This window comes from Uranotaenia lowii, chromosome 1 (assembly GCF_029784155.1).
Source record: "Uranotaenia lowii strain MFRU-FL chromosome 1, ASM2978415v1, whole genome shotgun sequence".
NCBI lineage: Eukaryota > Metazoa > Arthropoda > Insecta > Diptera > Culicidae > Uranotaenia > Uranotaenia lowii.
In genome coordinates this window covers 4,762,858-4,781,388 of record NC_073691.1, presented here as the reverse complement: position 1 = coordinate 4,781,388, position 18,531 = coordinate 4,762,858, and the positions used below count along the sequence as shown (strand labels likewise).

Here is an 18,531-nt window from a genome sequence, read left to right as displayed (position 1 = left end):
AATACGCCTCAGCTGTCTGGTGTCCTTACCAGAGCTGGTAATGGTGATTGTTAACAACTGACATTTAACGAAAATGCCAGCTAGATAGAAATCATCATTATTTTTTTTAACCCAAAGCATGCCATCATAACATGTGGTATATCAGTCTAGAGCGTTTTCGTTGATAGCTTCGACCCATACGCAATGACTTTCTTAACTGTAGTGACGGAGTCAGTTGCTGAGATTTAGCGAGCAAACGTATGTCAACGTGCTACTCAGTTTGTGATTGACATTTTACGGTCATTAATTATCACAGAAAATGAGTACCGTGATATTCAGTAAAACTCGGGTTTACATTCATGCACACGTGACTGTGCGTTAAAATAGAATAGGAGATAAAAAGGCGGGAAAATCCTTGCTCTCTGAAACATGTTGCAGTCGTTTTATGGGCTATCTAGTTAGCAGCTCGACTATATAACAATAATATGTAGATTTCGCTGTTGCCAGGTTAGATGAGAAATAACAACCTATAAATATCAACAACCGGCATGTAAGGGAAATTTTTGCAGGCTATCATTTCAATGGAAACCAATGATATTAAATATTTACTATGCTAGATTTCATTGAGAATCAAACAAAGAGGATTATCAGCCTGGATGATCGCTGACTGTGGCTCGGTGCATAAAGCATGGATCATCAGAAATTTGGACGCACTGTTTATTATTCCATAGCGCTCCTAGTTGTCGGATCTGGAATTTTTTGACAGTATGTACTTTGTTCGGAAATGTTTCCTCTATGAGTGCTGAAAATTTCATTACGATTGGTTTTGTTCCAAAAAAGTTACACGTGATAGAAGCCGCGAGACGAAAATTAATTTTGGACACCCACGTTAAAAAACCTGATGTGGTCTGGTTCAAAAATCGCGAAATCTGATTTTGGGAGGCTTCCTGACCAAAAATTTTACAAACCACTGTTCGGAGTGATGTCTCCATCAAGTTCAAATTCGTTTTTCGAATAATTTTGCAGAAAAGTGTTTGATCTGGCAAGATATTTGGAGCTGCGGCCGAAAAACCCCGGTTTTTTTTGTGAAAAACAAGACCATGGACTCCGAAATGTACAAGGAGGAGTGCCTGAAAAATGTTTTTTTCCTTTTATTAGATCTCACAAAGAACCAGTAAAGTTTTCGCTAGATTTGGATAGCTGCCACTACAGCGAAAAGGTACTACAGTGGTGGGCCAACTGGAGGATTTTGTCGAAAAGGACGTCACTCAATTCTGCCCTATCGACTGCCCTCAATTCCGCCCTATCGAAAAATTTTGGGCAATTGTTAATCAGAAGATGAAGATGAATGGTAGGACGACTCGAAATGCAACAGAGGTGAAGAGATTGTGGAACAAAATGGCCGCTGAGGGCAGTGAATGGCCGCTGAGGTCAGTGAATAGGGTGTCCAAACTTACATGAGTGGTTCTCGACGAAAAGTACGAAATTTCATCAAAACATCATCGGAATATTTTTTTTATTATTTTTCCTCAAAAGTGCAGTAAAAACCCTACAATTTGAGCACAAAACATTTTTATTTCGTTTACATAGCTCCGAGATAGACCCTTTTTAATGCGTCCAAATTTGTAGTGATTCATGCTTTAGTTGAAGTTTTGGAAAGTGATAATGATTGGAAAAAAAACAGTAGCCATCTTTAACTCTGTCAATTTTTCCCAGCTCTGGTCCTTACTACCAGAACGGTAATGAGCGGCCCGAGGCTATCCAGAGGCGCTTTTTGCGTTATGCCCTCAGACACCTTAACTGGCAAGACCCGTTCCACATGCCAAGCTACGAACATGGATGTCGTCTTATAGACATAGATACTCTTCAAGCCCGAAGAAATGCAACACGAGCTTCTTTTGTCGCCGATCTACTGACATCGCGTAATTAACAAAACCTCTAATTTTAAATTGTTTTTCTTAGAAATTAACAAAGATTCATTTATTATTACAGCAAATGTCCTGTAAAAAAGTTGTACACTAAAAATTAAATGTCACGTAATTTGTTTTTCGACCTGTAAAGTTACGGTAAATGTCCTGCTCTTTTTGTTACAGGAAATTTGCGTAATTTTACAGGAAATAATTTTTGCTGTGTAGTGGTTATTTTTTTACATTTCCATGAAAACAGGTACTAGCTTTTCATGGTCATTCCTTGGAGTTGTTTAAGAAAACCTTTCCTTCCATTGCATTGTTTGTTCACCTTTTTGCACAAAGTTAGCAACCGAAGGTAAACAATGGAAAGCTGGGGGCCATTTATTTTCCTAGTAACACCCTTGGGGTAGATGTTTTCCGCCCCGATATGGTTGCCCTACAGCAGTTGACATTCGTCTCGATAGCCACATTTCCGCCATTTGTCGTCGGTTCCATCGCAAAGATATTGTAAGACATCGAAGAGTTGGGGAGGTGGAAAGCCATCGAAATTCCAATGAACGTACTAGGTAGTTGGGAGTGTGAGGTTTCTTCAAAAAACACTGCCTGCCTGCCAGGGAAGGATGGGGCAATCCCATTAGAAGTTCGCCTTTGGAGCACACCGACCGAGTTGGTGGAGCCATTTACCGAGGATAAAAAAAGAGCCCATCAAAAGTGTAGGCAATGTGTAGGAAGGAACGACGACGACGCCGACGAAAGCTAACTTCTTCGATGGTCTTTTTTTCGTCTTGAGCTCTTCAAATTGAATAAATGTTTTATGTCGCCGTCCGTGTTCCCGGCTCGTTGATGGGGCATTTGGTGTTTCAATCTCCTTTTTCCTTCTGTTATCCTATTTCAAGTTTGTCTAGCGGATATAAATAAATAAATCTATAAATTTTGTGAGTTTTTCTCTGTTCGATGACCGTGTTTTTTCTATATTAGTAATGTTTGCCTGTTTGTGTTTGCGCCTTTTGTTGGCCTATTGTTTGTCTATCAATCAAAGTGAGCCAGTTTCCCGCTGGGGCTTTTCGAGCCCAATAATAATGGAACAACAACAATGGCTTGTTGAAAGCTTCCGAAAGGATCCATTGAGATTCGATTTTGAAAGGTTCCTTTTGTGTTGATAGAAGGTCGATATAATCTTAAGATTTATGGAATATTGATTTTGGTTTTATTGTCATAATTTTACGCTTAAACTTGAAACGAGTGTTAAATCAAGAAATTCGTCCTTTTCAGGTGCTCTTCCTATGGTAACGGCAACCGTTTATTGCCTCAGTTGGCCCCTAAAATGGTTTATCATAATATCGTACTCGATGCTGTGCATCTGGGGTCTTTATAAGGTAAGTTGTTATAACCTGTCTCATAAAAGATTTATATTTTGAATTTTCTAAAATTTAGCCCAACGAATAGACGCGTTTAGTATTAGACTAAATATGCTGAATATTTGCAAACTTTGAAGTAAATTTTAGGAATTCACAATGGCAGTTAGATTGCACAACCATAAACACTCTGAGTAGCATTTTCAAGAGTGACAAAATTTTGTAATTTTCAGTTTTGTAATTTTACCATTTTGGTCATTTTGGTCATTTTGGCCTTTTTTGTCATTTTGGTCGTTTTTGATATTTTTATCATTTGTGTCATTTTTGTCATTTTGCCATTTTTGTCATTTTTGTCAATTTTGTTATTTTTGTAATTTTTTGCACTTTTCTCAATTTGGTCATTTTTGTAATTTTTGTGTCATTTTTGTCATTTTTGTCATTTTTGTCATTATTACATTTTTATTTTATTTTTGTCATCTTTGTCATTTCTACCATTTTGTCATTTTGATCATTTTTGTCATTTTTGTCCATTTTTGTCAATTTTGCCATTTTTGTCATTTTGGTCACTTTGATCATTTTTGTAATGTTTGTCATTTTTGTCCATTTTGCCTAGCTTTTAATTTTTGTAATTTTTGTCATTTTTGGTCATTTTTGTAATTTTTTGACATTTTTGTCATTTTTGTCATTTTTGTCATTTTTGTCATTTTTGTCATTTTTGTCATTTTTGTCATTTTTGTCATTTTTGTCATTTTTGTCATTTTTGTCATTTTTGTCATTTTTGTCATTTTTGTCATTTTTGTCATTTTTGTCATTTTTGTCATTTTTCATCATTTTTGTCATTTTTGACATTTTTGTCATTTTTGTAATTTTTGTAATTTTTGTCATTTTTTTCAGTTCTGTCGTTCTGGTCATTCTTGTCATTTTTGTCGTTTTTGTCATTTTTGTCATTTTTGTCATTTTTGTCATTTTTGTCATTTTTGTCATTTTTGTCATTTTTGTCATTTTTGTCATTTTTGTCATTTTTGTCATTTTTGTCATTTTTGTCATTTTTGTCATTTTTGTCATTTTTGTCATTTTTGTCATTTTTGTCATTTTTGTCATTTTTGTCATTTTTGTCATTTTTGTCATTTTTGTCATTTTGGTAATTTCGTAATTTTTGTTATTTTTTTTTCATTTTTGTCAATTTTTTCAATTTTGTCATTTTTGTCAATTTTGTCATTTTTGTCACTTTTTTCTTTTTTGTTATTTTATTCATGTTTGGCTCGTCAATTTTTTTTAAATTTCTGTCTTTTTTCATTTTTGTCTATTTTGTCTTATTTGATTTTTTTGTCATTTGTGGGTTAACTGGCAGGCTCTGGAAAGATTTCAGCCCCTAGGTTTTCATTTCGAAAATACACCCCTCTTTGAGCCACCCTAAAATGGCCGGTTTTTGAGATTCAAAGATTAAATTTTAGCCATACCTTAGTGGTAGTTCTCATATTGGTTTATATTATTATTTCAAGGAATAGACTGTTTCTGTCGGCTACATTTAGTTTCCTTATTTATTCATGAAAGGACGCCAATCCTTGATTTTTAAATTCCAACACATTGTAAGCCGGTATCAGATTTGGAATCTACTGTTGTTGTGATCAGTTTATTCCCAGAGCGAAGCATCATACATGCTTCATGTGGAAACTGTCAAAGGACTCATCTCAAGTGGGACAGCTCTAGAATGCTCGTATCGTACCCCAGAAAAAAAAACTAAAAAAAGCCTCACACCGTTCCCAGGTGTAGTAACTTCACCCTTAACACACAACACGTCTGTTATTTTATTCATGCAGAAAAAATATACCCCAAGCCAGGCGGTCGGTCGTGCCGTTGTTGACCGACTGACTGGGCACGAATCCGTTATTGTCGTACCACCCTTTAGATTCTTATTCTGTTTCCTGTTCTGCTTTTTTCCTCGCTCTTGACTCCCTCTAGGCAATGACGGCCTGCTCGCCGTGGCAGCGAAGGCTCTGCTTCCTTTTGCCCTTCACCTACCGGATCGTGCTGACCCTGCTGCGGATATCGAAGGTGGGCGGGGGCGACCCGAACTCGCTGACACACGTTTTCCTGCAGGTAAGTTCTCAGAGTCACTACGTTCCAACCTATAATTATGTATGAATGTAGGACTTTTGCTGATGGCTAAATAGCTACCGACACCGACCCATCATGGTTTTTAGTGCGGGGGTAGGTGGTTGAGTCCGCTCAAATCAAAGCCAAAACGGGCTTCTATTGTAATTTATACGGCGACGGATTTCCATTATTATTATCACAATACCTGGCGCACCGTGTTGTTGACGGTGTGAATTGTGTGGATGGGCGGATAAATTGTAGCTGCACTGTGGGCGCGGTAGACTATTTTCAATAAATTCATTATTGGTACGTTTTCTCCAACCTCCAACCTTAAGATTAATATTTAACACAGAGTACCGAGATGGAAATCGAACCCATGCCACCAGTGGAGCAGCGATTACCGTCTTACCACGCTAACCACTCGGTCACCAAGACGTACATTCTTTCCCGTTTAGACTATACTAGATCTTAGAGTGTTGTTTGTAACTCCAGTATTTTCGTAACAGCTACGCCCACTGCGCTTTTCCATTTGGCAGAACATGAAGTTCAAGTCGGCAACGTCAATCCATCCCGGTTGACCTCGTTGAAACTCCGACATAAATTCGCGCATTTCGTGGACTTTACCAATATTCGCCGGCAGCGATCACAGCGGGAAACAACATCGGCAAACGGCGACCGCGTAGCCGGATTGTCTTAAAACAGTTCACCTCGTCTTTACCATAGCTACCACCAGAGGATGTCGACCAGCATTAATTAACCGGAAAACCCGTGAGGCAGAGGTTTCCCTAAAACCCCACCATGAAATAGGACGCACATTGAAAGATCTTGTCTTGATTAAAAAGGTAACCACATGCCGGCGATGAAGTTCCACGTTTGAGATCCAATTGCCAGCGATTCACAAAAACTTGCAGTTTTCGTGAGTGCAGTATGAGGCCTATTATTGCCGAGATACACCGCCATAGCAGCGAACCGATACTAGTTACCCTCAAGCGACCAGAAAATCAACCTTTTCGGAGCAGTGCTAGAGTCCACCAGAGTAGCTGACCATAAAATAATACCCGTCTCTCGAATACACCGAGTGTGCGCAGGTACTCCTCGATCAATATCCACATCTCGTGCGATTACTATCAGCTAAATTCGTTGTTCGATTAATGTTTTTTTATATTGTTTCATTATTTCTGGAAAAAAAAAACTTTCACGGAGCAAACCTTTTGACGTTCTTGCAAGGCAACGCCTACTTGAACTCTCCTCACAACTTTTTGCCTCTTATTTGCATTGGAGAATATCAAATACAAAATATTCCGAAAACTTAAATAAAGAAAAGCTCTACATCCGTTATGTTATCATTGACCAACTGTGCATAGGTGCCATGTGATGCCCACCTGTCTGTCAATGTAAATATACGTATCGACGAGAATGATTTCGGATCGGAATGAGCTGTGGTCGTGGAAGGACACCGCGCCGGCCGGTTTGTTGTCCTATGTTGGAGGTAGGTGTTCCCTCACACCTTAGAGAACGCCATATCGCCTCGAAATCGATTACCGGCTCGCTTCCATGAGTAATGATTACAACAACAGTGGCACAGCTTTGTGGGTGGGGGAGGGTGTAGAATGGTTCTTTTTTTCGATGACCGAGCTGATGGGCGTTCGGAAAAGAAATTATAAATTTATGATGTTGTTGATCCGTTTAATATTGGACTCCTGCTCCTAGCCTGTGGTCCCGGTGTGGGCGGGTGTTCGTGTTCGGAATAAAGCTGTGCCGTGGTTTTGCTGCGAAAGGATACTTTTATTTTTATATCGCATACATATGGAGTGTGTATTGATGTATGTTGCAATTTTAGGCGGTTTATGGAAATTTTTATGAGTCAGTATTTGTTATTGTTAAACCCATTTCAAGTTTTCTGGGGCAAAATTTACATTTGACATGATGTTTTGATTGCCAAGCTATTTGCATGCTTTATGTAATCATGGTTATTCAACTCTTTCTCTTCGGCTGACAAAGGTAAAACCGACGTAATTTAATTTTGAAATTCCTATTATCGAAGGGACAAAGCGAAGGTACGGTAAGAAGTTTTATTTTCCACTAACAATGTCAAGGTACAGCCTACGTGCTTGTTATCTTTCCAACTACATTCCGGCTATCTATAACCGGGGACGTTAAAAAGACAAAAGGGATAACTAATGAACCCGACTGACCACCTGCCCATCAGTAAAAGTCACTAGCTGTCACATGTTTTCAAACTAATTAGTGTCCATTCTAATGGCGGATCAACTTTCACTTCCCTTTCCAGGACGCCGTATCGGCGGTTGGCGGAGTAATCGGAGCGATGCACATACCGGAAAAGTGGTTCCCGGGAAGCGTGGACATCTATCTCAACTCGCACAACATCATGCACGTGCTGGTTGTTGTGGCCGTTTATTCGATGCACCAGGTGAGTCCTTTTATGGTCTTCCGTTTGTTTTTTCTTTCTTTTTGTTATTTCCTACTTTTGTTAGTTTAATCATGGCGGACTGACGACGGTGCTGAATGGGATTGAGAGATACGCGAGGAGAGTCACGGCGGATGTCCGGATGTTTTATGAAATGAAAACTATAATAATTTTACGAGGCTTACGTAATTTAGCCAACAGCAGGCGGTGACTGACTGTCATTGATACACAAGAACTAGAAGTTCATACATATGTACGATATCCACTAGTGCTACATTCATATTGATGTGTTTGTTTTGGAGCGGGCGGGAATCCTCAACATACAGAAAATATTTCACAGGGTTCATTTCGAGCCATCAGCAAAAGCAAACACGTCGGACTGCTGCCTGCTGCGATATAATGCGAATGTGTTTGCTGAGCAGAGTTTCAGAAACATATTTAGACCATAGAAAGCTGATATCTGCTGAGTAAACTTTCGGAAGTTAGTTATGGGAAAAGCTATTGGCGAAGCAGTATTTGCTGCTAGTTGGTATGTGTTGCTAGAGGATTATTCAAAGTTATTCGAACTACGATTATTTTTCTATTGCGATGAAAACTGACCAATTAGTTTGAGCTTATATTATATTAATCATCCGATCGAACGAATGCTGCTATTTTCTCCACAGTAATACCGTGAACGGCCCTAATTCTGCGCAGTTAAGGATTTTTCAAATGTTTTAAGTTATAAAAAATTTACCTTTCAATGAATTTCTTCAAAATTTTGTGTACAGTTGGGCTAACTAACAAACTTAACGGCAAAAATAATGAGAGCTCAATTTTGAAGAAAGAATGTGGATTATTTACAACATTTGGAAAAAATGCAGGTGACCCTTATTCTGCGCACTATTTTCTATTTGTTCCTAATTCTGCGCATATGTCCCATATTCTGCGCACCCAAATAAAACCAATATACCATTCCGTGCTGGTAACACAAACATTTGAAATAATTAAAACGTATTAAAAAGCTTGTTTTACGCTTAGTAAAATATTGCAAATTATGAAAAAGGGCCAATTCAAGCCTTGGATCTTTGATGCTTATGTGACACTTTCTTTCACTATTTATTTCTTACACTTGCTATGTGTTACTTGCAGGTGCTTTTTCCCTGCAGCTCGCTTACCAAATATTTGTTGACCGACCATGTTCTTCGCCGGATCTGGTCAAATTAACTTGTTTCGTTGGTGTGTAGTGCAGCTTATTCCGACATACAGAAGCAGCCGGCGGGCCACAAAATCGCCCCAGCTGGGGAACTGCGCGCTGCTTCATTTGGCTTGCTATCAGTCAGTATCAGTTAGTCAACGAGTGCCAGTGAGCGGATGAACCGAGAGAAGCTTCGCGTAGTTCCCCCAGCTGGGGCGATTTTGTGGCCCGCCGGAACTGCTTCTGTACGTCGGAACAGTCTGTACAGTTGGGACTGAACGATTAACACGCGAAAACGATAGAGAACGCAAATCAAGATTTTCTTGTCGACAACACATATAGCTTCGAAGGGATTCCTAAGAAACTCCCAAAAACTTTACGAGTACCCAATCTTCATAAAACTTATTAGAAAACTGTATTTAAAAGTCTCCTAACTCCCTGCATTCAATTCCTTGCAGCTTTAACATCAGTTCTCTCCGGTGATTTTCATTCTGCGCATTAGGAACATAACTAAACAAATGGTGTCAAATTCTGCGCATTTGTAAAATCATTGTTTTGATTTTAAAAACCCATTTTTTTCTCAAATTTTTAGCAGTCATGTTCAGAATGATTTAACCTGTGTTTAACTGTGTTTAACACTGTTTCATTTGATCTTTTTATTTTCATAACACTTAAGCTGTACTGCTAACGGCGGCCATTTTTCAACGTTTGCTTCCTACATTTATTTTGATTTTTTCCATTTCTCGCGAACAATTCATCAGATTTCAAAATAATTGGAAGCATTTTGAAGATAAACAGTAACTGAAGGGATTCAGCTTGTTTCATTGATATTTTGTTCATCACATCTTGAAATATTTTTGTTTGAATATGAAAATGCGCAGAGTTTGGGACTGCGCAGAATTAGGGCCGGTCACGGTATGTGTTTTCGTTTCTTGCTGGAAAGTGTAACTGTCGTCCAGGCCTAATTTAAAGTTACTAGGAAAATGTCAATGAAACAATCATGGTTGAGATATGACGTGTTTGCAGGAGCTCTGAAAAATAAAATTTTATTGCTCGAAAATTCAAAGTAATTGTAAAATTGTGAAGTTGAACCTTGTGAAATTGTGAAAATTATGAGACCTAATAGTGAAGTGACCTGTGCGCTGATCTCGATGTGGAAAATTTCATGAAGACAGTAGTACATTTAGTAGAATTTGTGTAGAATAAGTTGGGACAATCATCATCAGCACGCGTTTTTTTTCGAGCTCCGTAAAATGTTTCATTAAATATGTTTTAAAAGTTACTTTTGAGTTTGTTTTCGGGCGAATTTCTTTTGTTTGATAGGGAAGATAACAACATTGGCGACCAATACATTTCATGATAGTGATATTGTTATAAGTGAAACGAGTTATTCCCCCAGCGTGGGTGATCTTGTGAATGAGCCATTTTCACTAGTGATTTACCCCCAAATCTGTCGCTGTTTTCTATGAAAAGTCCGCCAATAGTTTGGCCAAAAAGAAAATTACTGCTATTCGATTTCGGGTGTGTACTTCCCTGGATTTAATCGAAAATGGTGCTTAAAACTAAAATTGTAACTTTTTTTTTAATTGACCCGCTGAGAAAAAGGAGCCTAGAGGAGGTACTTTAACGCGATTCATGAGAGCATTTCTTCTGAAACAGAAAAACGTTTGTGTCGGAGCTGGTGCAATGGTCTCCTGAAGAAGGATCTCTTTGAAAATGGAATCTTGTATGTACGATGATTAAATGGCAGTGTATTTCACCGCTAAAAAGGGAAGTCAAGGGTTCAAGTATAGAAACAATACCTATGTGTGGGCATTTGTTTGTTCAAATATTAACCCCAGTAATCCAAAATTTGTGATGGCTTGGAAACAGTTGTTTTCCTTTTCTGTGCATGCGGCTGTCTAAATGTCGTCTAAATCACGCTTACTGTGACCTGGAAATTAAAAGTTTGCAACAGAAAGATAAGTATCCGTGATAATTTCTTTTGTATTGATGGTGTGGTAAGTTTAAATTATGATCAACGATATAAATAACTACATGTTAAATAGCTTAACTCTATTATGGGGTTTTGTGGGGGGGAATGGACAGGACATCAAACGATCGGAAAACTGATATACAATGGATTGTGGGTTCAAGCCAGCCGGAGTATCTCGGCAAATTTAAAATCATGATTAGGTTACTCAGGTACCTTTTCAGGATTCTTTATTTGTTTCGAACAGTTTGAAGGAAGTAAGATGAGTCAAACCTGTCCCAAGCCAGTGGTAACGGACCCCTTGGTTGTGCTGCAATTATTGTTGATGAGTTAAGCATGAACAATATTTGAATGTGCGATCGAGACTTCCCGTACCGCCTCGGGTCGAAAGACCTATCAGCCACTGGTGGGTTCTCATACATACATACATACATACATACAAATGTCAATGAAACAATCATGGTCAATCTTCAAATAGAATGATTTGCGATGAACTTATTTTTATATCATTGAATCTCATAGAGCAAGTTTACTGGTGTTGGAAGAAAGTGGTAGAAATTTTGACATTTTGAAAATTTTACCATGCAAAAATGTTTTCAAGATCTTAGGGCGTTGTATTTTTTTACAAACTGTTTCTATTTCAGCCGTATGTGATAGAAATATTGCTATTTTTGCATCACAGCATACGAAAATACAACACGTGTTGTAAAAAAACTAGAAGGCCACAGATCTTGAAAATGTTTTTACATGGCAAAATTTTAAAATGTGCCGTAAGTGTCAAAATTTCTAACACTTTTTCCCAACACCAGTGAAATTGCTCTTACTGAAGAACGAGGCTCTCAAGATATTGCTTCGCAAGAAATATTATGTGTATAGCACCAAACCGGATAGCGACAGTAGGACTAGCGACGCTTTTTAACTAGCGAAATTCCTGTCATTCACAGGTTTGTTTTTCTTTTTTCAGACCAGTAGGCGATTTTTATGTAGTACTCGAACATTGTTTATCTTATTTACTGTGCATTTTCCTTAGATGATCAATCGCATGCTTCATGTCTCCTAGGAAACTCGCGCAGCGTCGTTAATATTTTCAACGTCGCACACAGGGGTAAATGCACCCAATAAGCGATCAAAATTATTTGCGGACACACGGTAAACGGTAGACATTTGATGTCTTCGCAACATTTTTATATTTTTTGATGATTCATCAAATTCTTGAAAGAAAAAAGTGATTTTTCCACCTGGAAGGGAGATAAAAAATTATTTCTTGAAATAATTAGTTTAGAGACTTGATGTCTTCACAAAAGTTGTAGATCTCATTATTTTTAGCAAATTTGTTAAAGACATCATCAAGATCGCATGAAAATCATAAAAGTTACGAGCATTTTAAAAATAACGAGCATTTTAACAAGTAATTTTGAGTTTTTATTTAATATATTTTTTAGCATTCGATTTACAAACTTGGTATATTTGAGAAAGTTGTTCAAATTGTTGAAACACACAATTTTGCGGAACGTTTCAAATACATATTTCAACTAAGAAAGGAAATATACTACAAAATATCCAAAATAATGCCTTTTTTCAGTAAGTTATAACCTTAAGAGTTCGGACGAGTTCGGATAATTTTTTGAGTGGGTTTTGTTGGTCAAGTTATTGGCTTTCCATTGATATATTAATTTAACAAAGTTACTTAAAATAATGAGATCTACAACTTTTGTGAAGACATCAAGTCTCTAAACTAATTATTTCAAGAAATAATTTTTTTATCTCGCTTCCAGGTGGAAAATAACTTTTTTCGTTACTTTGATTTATCGGCCTAGCGGTGAAAAGTGATGTCCTTTTTAGTAGGGACATCTAAAGATTATGAAATTTTTTTTTTTTTTTATATAGATGGATAGAAGGTTAGAAGAAATGAAAGATGGTGAAAATGAGCGGGTAGAATTTGTCTAGAAGCATTACCATCACATACCAAATTTTTGTTCCTCACGAGCCTACTACTATGAAGTGGTAGATACAGATAGAGTTGCATCTACCACCACACATTAGTAGGCTTAGCGTGGTCCGCCCCACAAGCGAGAACTTGTAGTGCGGACGAACAAGTTCTCGCTTGTGGGGCGGACCACGCTAAGCCTACTAATGTGTGGTGGTAGATGCAACTCTATCTGTATCTACCACTTCATAGTAGTAGGCTCGTGAGGAACAAAAATTTGGTATGTGATGGTAATGCTTCTAGACAAATTCTACCCGCTCATTTTCACCATCTTTCATTTCTTCTAACCTTCTATCCATCTATATAAAAAAAAAATTTCATAATCTTTAGATGTCCCTACTAAAAAGGACATCACTTTTCACCGCTAGGCCGATAAATCAAAGTAACAAACAAAAATTACGGTGGTTAATCTCTTCATAAAATTAAATAACTTTTTTCTTTCAAGAATTTGATAGATCATCAAAAAATATAAAAATGTTACGAAATCATCAAATGTCTACCGTTTACCGTTTGTTCGCAAATAATCAGTTATTAGATGCATTTACCCCTGTATGCGTCGCGACGTATGAGACGTGTCGCTAGTAGGCAAAGCTGCTAATACGATTATTAGCGCTCATATTTTGGATTTTTTCTGCATGCAGAATATATTTGGCCTGGGAGAAAAAGTATCACACTTCTAAAAAAAGATTATAGTGCTAAATGAGAATATGTGAAAAAACCAGAGTAAGTCAAAGGACATTTTTTAACAAAACAATAATTCTGTTCAAAACTCATCACCTCTGCTCAAAGCTATATAAGATACAGATGTTTTCGACGGTTTTTACTTTTTCGATACAAAAAGTTTCGTAAACCACTTCATCAGTGGTTTCACGAGAGGCATGATGCGTTTTAGCGCACTTGGGTAGTTGAATTGAGAGATCTGTACTAGGTACTTGCTGGTGAATGCTTTTATTTATAACTTACCAATGTGTATGCATCTATATAATTCAAAGGGTTAAATTTCCAGTTGTTTATTTGTGATAAAAACACATCTTGTTTGTGTTGTTTATCACCTCATGGATAGCAACGATGAGACGATCAACACTCCCAACAGTCTCCGGCGTCTACTCCTGAAGATGGAACTGTTCCACTTCAACTCACGCACCGGACCTCTATCGCCGCCTCCATTTCAACGACACTCCCGCCCCTGTTGTAGCTCGATGACCTTTCGGGCTCGACGATCTGCCGGTGGCTCCGGCCTGTCGATCTTCCATGATTGCTGGCTCGGCGACCTCCAATTGGCTTTCATGTCCGACGACCTCCCAATTAGCTCCTGGTCCAACGACCCTCCATGGTACCTGATCCGACGACCATCATCTGGCTCCAATTCGATGACCTTCCAGTTGACTTCTGGTCTTGGCCCTCTTGCTGCGGTTTGAAGCTTTCCCTGCACCTCGATGCCTTCCCTGAAGCCTGACGCCTTCCAGTGATTTCAGCCCGAACGACCTCTACTTGGCTTTCCGATCCGACAGTCCTCCAGTGGCTGCTGGCTCGACAATCACCACCTGGTTCCTGACATGGTAACCTTCATTGGTACCGGTCCGTCAACCTTTCGTGGCTTCCGGCACCACGACTTACAAGATTTGTACTACTTGCTGGTATTTCTTGGAAGCACGACTCGGAACTGTTTTTTTTCGGCTATCTCCTGTAATGGTCCAGCTACTGAGGCTAAATGACATACTCCGTAGAGATTTGAGCAATATTTAAGTATAGCAAAGACCAGTAACCCCTATTTTTGAAAACAAAATGTGTATTGGAAGCTTTTTCCAATTCAGGTGGTACAATTAGTACCAGTAGTATTTAATGTTTACTTTCAATATGATTAAACAAAAAGATCAATTTAAAATTTAATTGAAATTATTTTGTAAGAAATAGAAAAACACAATTAAAAGAAAGAAAATTATTTTAAAAAACTTGTAATCTAAGGGTGAAACATATCTGAATTTGATAGAATTGGTTACAACTTGAATTTGTCTTGTGTAGATTTTTACATCTGCTGGATAAAGCAAATAATAGAATTGACCTACATACATTTGGTACAGTTACAGATTGTATTTGTTAATTTATCATTTGTGTCAGTTTGTAATTTTGTCATTTTTGCCATTTTAAAGTTTTTGTGTTTTTCATTTTTATAATTTTTGCACTTTTTTGTCATTTATTCATCTTCTAAAAAGTTTATATTCCAGCTTACCGACAGCAGTAAATGTTACTAAACTAAGCCAATCAGCTCAGCGGAACCGGAAAAAGGATTTTTCTTCTATTTGAATTTAATCATAAAAGTTTAAACCTTTTGTACTTCCATTGTGCGTCCGCTGAAACTTGCATCCGCTTTGTGAATGTTTTTAACACTTTTTTTAAAAGATAGAACGCCACGATAGAATCAAAAATACATTTGCATTCAAGTTGTTTTCGATCAAACTCTATTTCTATGTAGATTTTCTTCTAATTATTCATAGCTAGAAAGAATTGGTCCACAAATCGATAGTTATTTGCATAATTTTACTTCCCCAACCACTATGTCAAGTTAAAGTAGGGAAACAAAAACCAAAACTCCTCCCAACTTCCTTGTTCGAATATTCTGTACCTTGTTCCAAGAAGCAACCGGGCAAACTGGCCAAAATAATAATCATAATAAATGCGTCCCATTTACCGTCGCCTCAAGAACAAAACCGAAGCCACAGTCAGTCAGTCAACTATACTATTTGGGTGTCCCTTTCCCGGGGGACCAATTTAAGAGACGCCTCAAAGATGGGACCATTTTCCGTCCCATTTGTCATCGTATGTCCCTCTTGCTGAACATCGAAGAAATATTTTACATGCAACATTTGAGTTTTGAGTTTTTTCTTCTTCTATTTTTCATCTACAATAATTTATTATCTCGTCCATCTCCGCAGGCCACCCTCCGCGACATCGAATGGATGCAGCGGGCCGAGTGTACCGGATCCAACAACCTAACCTCAGCGATGAACATAGACGCCATAAATGGTTCGCATCTGGAGCTATGACCGCCTAAATCGAGTACAAGCTGCAAGTGTCGCGAGGAAGATCGTCGTTCCCCGCCATTCAAGGGCCTAGCTGAACTTTTGTTGGTCGTACGATCATCCCTGGGTTAATTAGCTGATTCTCTCGATCCTTTATCAAGATCCACATGGGTCAGTTCCCAGTGAAGGTGTTAAAAAGCGACCGGAATGTTCTCCGAAAAAGTTAAAAGGAAAAAAAAACCTTGATCGCCAAGTCCCTCAGCCCAAAGGTAGAAACCTACTACGAAATGGGCTTTTTTTGGAACAAAAAATTTCGAAAAGTTTACCCGCTTAAGTTTGTTTTCTTTAGATTTTGTTTTTTAATTGTAGGATTTTATTTCGGATGTACAGAAGTTTTAGATCTAAAAATCCATCGTCAGTTGATAGGAAAGAAGCTGAATCCAGATTTTAGTGAAAAGCCCGAGAACCTCTCATTTTGAATGCATCTATTAAAACAGAACTAGAACAAAAGCTGTTGATTTTCAGTTTGAGTTTATTGTGCAGTAATATGATTGAAATGAATTAGTCTTCACAATCTAAAAATCACCAGTCAAAAATTTACTGGACGAAATTTACCTTGAAACCATGTTTTTAACAGTTTGTCATAGAAATTTGGAATCAAAATTGTCGTTTTCCAGATTAAGAAGATGTTTGAATAAAAACCTCTTTTCCACCAAGAGAAGAGTTGTGGCTCCAGAGAGTTCTATACAGATTTTTGTTAGATTTATGTGATTGTTCGAAAATCATGAACTATTCTATACAATTAACGTTTTCGAAAGCAATTTGAACTAGTCGAGACTTGTATAAGTTGAATTATTGAGACGTTAGCCACTCAGAAGTTTAGAATTCTATATTCAGGTTTTTTTTGGTAAGAGTTTGTTTCAGGTAAAATCCGTTTCATGTCAACGCAAATCGATGCTGATGTTTTTCACCAATCTTATTCATGGAAAATTCATGAGTTGATAAAAATGTAAATCCATGCATTGAAAATTTTGATAAAAATTCTTATTAGGTTCTGATGAGACTAAACGGGCTGAAGATTACGAAAACTGATAAAAAAATATAACCAGTTCTGTTATGGAGTATACACAAATAACACATGACGTAAAACAGGACACGACGCTTAACGTTTTTCATGGCCCGAATCTTGTTGTGAGCTTGTTATCGTAGTCTTTCCTGTCCAAAATCACAACAGCATTTCCCTTAACCCAATCACAATGCGGCCCATTTACTTAAACATTTGCACACCAACCGAAAAAATGGTAGCGTAGTTGGTAGAAGAAATGCGGAAGAATCCAGTTAGGCACGGCAAGAGTGTCCTTAAATCTGTTGAGCTAGTTGACAACCTGAAGGGTTTTAAAGTGCATCGAGGAGATATTTTAGTCTCGTTTGATGTCTACGCACTTTTCCCCAGCGTCCCTATTTTTGACGCCTTACGCAGCCTTCGCAGACACCTGGGGCGACGCCGAGAACCTGCAAACCAAATAGTAGTGTACGTAACCGTAGCCAAGATTTGTGTGAATCAGAATAACTTCCTGATTCGGGGTAAGTTATTTACCCTTCAGGCTGAACTTTTTATGGGTGACTTCGAAACTGAACTCGAAAAACGGGAAAAACTTTTCCCTAGTGTTTGGTGACGTTAAGTTCACGATTTCTTCGCCACTGAAATGGAACGGTATCTCCTGCAGACACTCGAAGTTTCAAACAACCAGCTTAGTTCGATTAAATTCGCCGTCGAAAAAGAAGTGACCTGTTAAGAAAACACAGTAAAATTCGAAATTTATTGTAAACCCACGTCAACAGATCGCTATGTTACGGTTGGATCAAACCTCTTTGGAGCGCAAAAGCAAGCTACCTTTCATTCTGCTCAACATACCAACGGAATGCCACGAGTTTGAATAAGATAAGCCAAAAATTTCGCTGGCTGGTGAATTGAATGGGTTATTAACAAATTATTTATCGTAATTTTTTAGCAAAATCCTCCGAAACATGAAAGGAAAAAGCAACGCAACCACATTCAAACCAGAAAGAGATGAATCTCAAAAGAGTCAGCCTGCCGTACCACCCGACACTGATAAACAGTATCCAAAATATTCTATCTAAACCTCTGGAAGTTGCTGACAAAAGTTGAAACGCTTTGAAAGATCGATTGGTTTCCCTGAAAGACAAAGTTCCACCGGTAGAGAGATCTAGAATTTATGAGATTCCATGTCAAATCTGCCCGCCCGTCTATATTGGCCAAACCAGACGGATATCCAGAACCAGAATTAAGAAACATAAAAACACAGTAGATAACATCAGGAGCAACGAATCAACTGTAGATGCTCTCGCGTTAAGTTAAAAAAAAAATGTACGCAAAGCAACAGCAAGCCCAAAAGTCAGAAAAGAAGTTTTATTTAATTCGTTAAGTGTCGTGTCCTGTAATAGCACCACCAGTGAAATGAGAATGGAGTATACATTCAGGCGTTTTCTTTCTCAGAACATACCTACATGGTGGATAAGTCACACCATGTAGTCACACCATATTCAGAAAAATATTTACTTTTGTCTTATAAATTGAGTTAATT

The 18,531-nt window shown here is 38.0% G+C and overlaps 1 protein-coding gene across 3 annotated transcripts in view; it reads left to right on the top strand.

Moving 5' to 3' along the window:
- The window catches only part of LOC129754070 (progestin and adipoQ receptor family member 4), a 46,882-nt gene extending 30,332 nt beyond the window's left edge, over window positions 1-16,550 (top strand). For all 3 annotated transcript variants that reach the window (XM_055749933.1, XM_055749940.1, XM_055749948.1), the window contains exons 4-7: window positions 3,162-3,265; window positions 5,207-5,344; window positions 7,632-7,772; window positions 15,839-16,550. In XM_055749933.1, the coding sequence (XP_055605908.1) occupies window positions 3,162-3,265; window positions 5,207-5,344; window positions 7,632-7,772; window positions 15,839-15,949 (494 nt within the window). In that variant the 3' untranslated portion in view covers window positions 15,950-16,550. The remainder of the gene's footprint in view (window positions 1-3,161; window positions 3,266-5,206; window positions 5,345-7,631; window positions 7,773-15,838) is intronic.
- The last annotated feature ends 1,981 nt before the right edge of the window (window positions 16,551-18,531 follow it).